Source organism: Populus euphratica, unplaced genomic scaffold (assembly GCF_000495115.2).
Source record: "Populus euphratica unplaced genomic scaffold, PopEup_1.0 scaffold720.1, whole genome shotgun sequence".
NCBI classification, from domain to species: domain Eukaryota; kingdom Viridiplantae; phylum Streptophyta; class Magnoliopsida; order Malpighiales; family Salicaceae; genus Populus; species Populus euphratica.
The window spans coordinates 118,265-120,795 of record NW_011500583.1 but is presented as its reverse complement, the minus strand read 5'-3'; the positions used below and the strand labels follow the sequence as shown (position 1 = coordinate 120,795).

Sequence of the window (2,531 nt, the reverse complement as noted above, 5' to 3'; positions counted from 1 at the left end):
CACTGTTTGTGAAAGATTGAGATTCCATTGATACAGAGCCAATTCCAATAAATTTATTGAAGGGTCCCATTAGCGTGCATCCAATAGGAATTGAACCTATGAATTTGTCAATTATAAATTGGGTGCTTTAACTATTCGACCATAAATGCTTAGCGAGGATCCTTCTACATGGTGAATAATCAAATTAAAATGAAAATTTTAAAATAAATCAATGCAATTTAAATTTAGAAGGAATCAATAAAAATACATCAATTCAAATCCTAGATTTTTGAATTGCTATTTATTTTCTCCTAGACATAGCTAAATTTTAATTCCTTAGCCACTTAGATAGAAAGATCATTCCTTCACCAATTCAAATAATAGACGGAGACGAGACGTACAATTGAAATCATGTTTATGAAAGCAATAGCTCTTAGCCGTCCCCTCCCCAAATCTTTCCCCAAGTGGTCCTTCGTTACGCTCTCATTTCCTAACTTTAACTCCCATGTGTGGTTACCTTGCTCGAGACCTGCTCGATTGATTAAGTTGGACTTGCTTGATTCAAGGGATGAGTTCGTCCGGTGCTCATTGAACTCGAGTCCATTGCTCATCCTTGCCAATGCCCTAAGACAAAGGACACATGCAACTTTAAGCATGGCAATTGAAAATTAAAGGTATTATGATGTTTGTCAATTTAGTCTATAATAGAGACATATAATGCCTTTTATGAAGAAGATCAATTCTTTTATTCAAAACGATAAAGACTGCCTTGATCAAGTGCAAGACGAATCATGTTGTGTGCACAACCTGTTCCAGCTTTACTCTTGCAAGGAGGATGGCTAGCATAGAACCAAATGCTTCTGCCATATTTCGATCAAACCAGAAGAGCAGTTGCCCAAATGAAATAAGCGTTTTTGATATCTAGTCAACGACGACAATGTTATTACAATGTCATCGGCCCAACACCAAAAGAGCACAAAGGAGCGTTCATGTGTTTCCAGAGCTAGAATGATCGCTACGCATTCGTTACAAAAAAGAAGAGAGAATTCAGATCAAAACTTGAGAATGTTGAAATGATATTGGTCCATAAAATCTGAACTGAAATTTCAAGGCTCATCAATGTCCCACTTTATATATAACCGATGCAGGAAATGCCACGAACAACACAAAAAAAAAGACGAACTTTATTCCGCGTTTAACCATCCTTCGCATAGAAGATTGATGACCACACACCATACACAAGATCAAGATACAAGTACTCGAGAAGCAAACTGGGGACCTTTCGGTCTACCTGTTTCTGTAAACAGAGTTAATATATATTGATGACTAAACACCACACTCGTCTTTTTATTTATTTATTCAGGACAAGAGACCCTGCATAGTTCCTTTCTAATTACTTGGGAAGCAAAGCGAGCACCTTGCCCCAAGCTGGCCTTCCAGTGATACTGGCAACCCATGCGCTAACATGGGGGCGAGAATCGAACAATTTCTTGGATGGAGTCCCCAACAAGGCCTGGATGTTAGGGAGGTGGTGCAGATCTGCCAAGGTGAAGCAGTCACCAGCTAGGTACTTGGATTGAGACAGTCTTGCCTCGTACACGTCTAGAACCTTACCGAGAGTCACCTCCGTCTCGGCAACTAGAGCTGCATCTGTTGGTAACCCAAAAATTGGTTTAAAAACTAGCTCCCACACCAGTTTTGAAGCTGATGGGTCGAACTGGTGAGATTCCACTTCTTGCCATACCAAAATTGTGGCATACCCGTTGCCTGCAGCGCCCAGTTGAGTCCCTTTGCTGGCATATTGGTGGGCTACGTACTGTGAAATTGCTCTTGATTCTGCAAATACCCGAAAGAGTAAATAAACTATAGCCCCCAACAAATCGTGTAAAATAATACTTCTACAGTAACTAGGGGTTGAAATCTTACTCACCAAAGAGCTTAAGATCTCCATCAACAGCAGCTGGAACTTGACCAAATGGCTATTTCATTCGAAGAAGAAGTAATATGATATTAGATTAAGAAATCGATAGATGCAGTGATCATTTGCGATAAAGAGATGCTCTTTTCTTTCAATATTAGTAAAGTACTTACATTGAGGGAAATATGGGGCTCTTGCTTGTGTTCCCCAGCTCCCAAATTGACATTAACAAGCTCAAATTCTACCTCTTTCTCGTAAAGGGTTGCAAGAACTCGCTGGGTGTTGGTCGATATAGGGGTTCCATGGAGTTTCAATGTTGCCATGATTTTTTCCAGAATATGTTTTTCTTTTTTTAAAAAAAAAAAACCCCAGAGAGAATTCGGTTTCGTTAATGCCTTGGGTGACGGGATTCCTACGGGAGGAGGAGTAGGATTTATGGAGCTGGACCAATATGCTGGGCCAAATTCGTGTTCCAATCAAGATAGGCCATGTCCCACCGTATCTAATTTAGTAAATTTAAACCAAGCGATTACATATTTGATGTTGTTAATTGAAGACTCGCTCCATCTGATTTTCTTTTTCCATCACTGAATTTTTAATTATTTATTAGAGCATGATGGATTTGAAAAAAAAA

The 2,531-nt window shown here is 39.3% G+C and overlaps 1 protein-coding gene across 1 annotated transcript; it reads right to left on the bottom strand.

Annotated features, from left to right (window-relative positions):
* Nucleotides 1-1,144: 1,144 nt before the first annotated feature.
* LOC105115514 (glutathione S-transferase F6-like) lies at nt 1,145-2,305 on the bottom strand. The gene is made up of 3 exons (XM_011012421.1): nt 2,071-2,305; nt 1,910-1,958; nt 1,145-1,815 (listed from the first exon to the last, which is right to left on the bottom strand). The coding sequence occupies exons 1-3, from the start codon at nt 2,218-2,220 to the stop codon at nt 1,373-1,375; spliced, it is 642 nt and encodes a 213-aa protein (XP_011010723.1). The 5' UTR covers nt 2,221-2,305; the 3' UTR covers nt 1,145-1,372.
* Nucleotides 2,306-2,531: the final 226 nt, after the last annotated feature.

Coding starts and splice junctions, on each gene's coding strand:
- LOC105115514 (XM_011012421.1), bottom strand. CDS start 2,220: ATGGCAACATTGAAACTCCATGGAACCCCTATATCGACCAACACCCAG. Junction 1,959..2,070: donor AGCCCCATATTTCCCTCAAT/GTAAGTACTTTA, acceptor CGAATGAAATAG/CCATTTGGTCAAGTTCCAGC. Junction 1,816..1,909: donor TGGAGATCTTAAGCTCTTTG/GTGAGTAAGATT, acceptor GGGTATTTGCAG/AATCAAGAGCAATTTCACAG.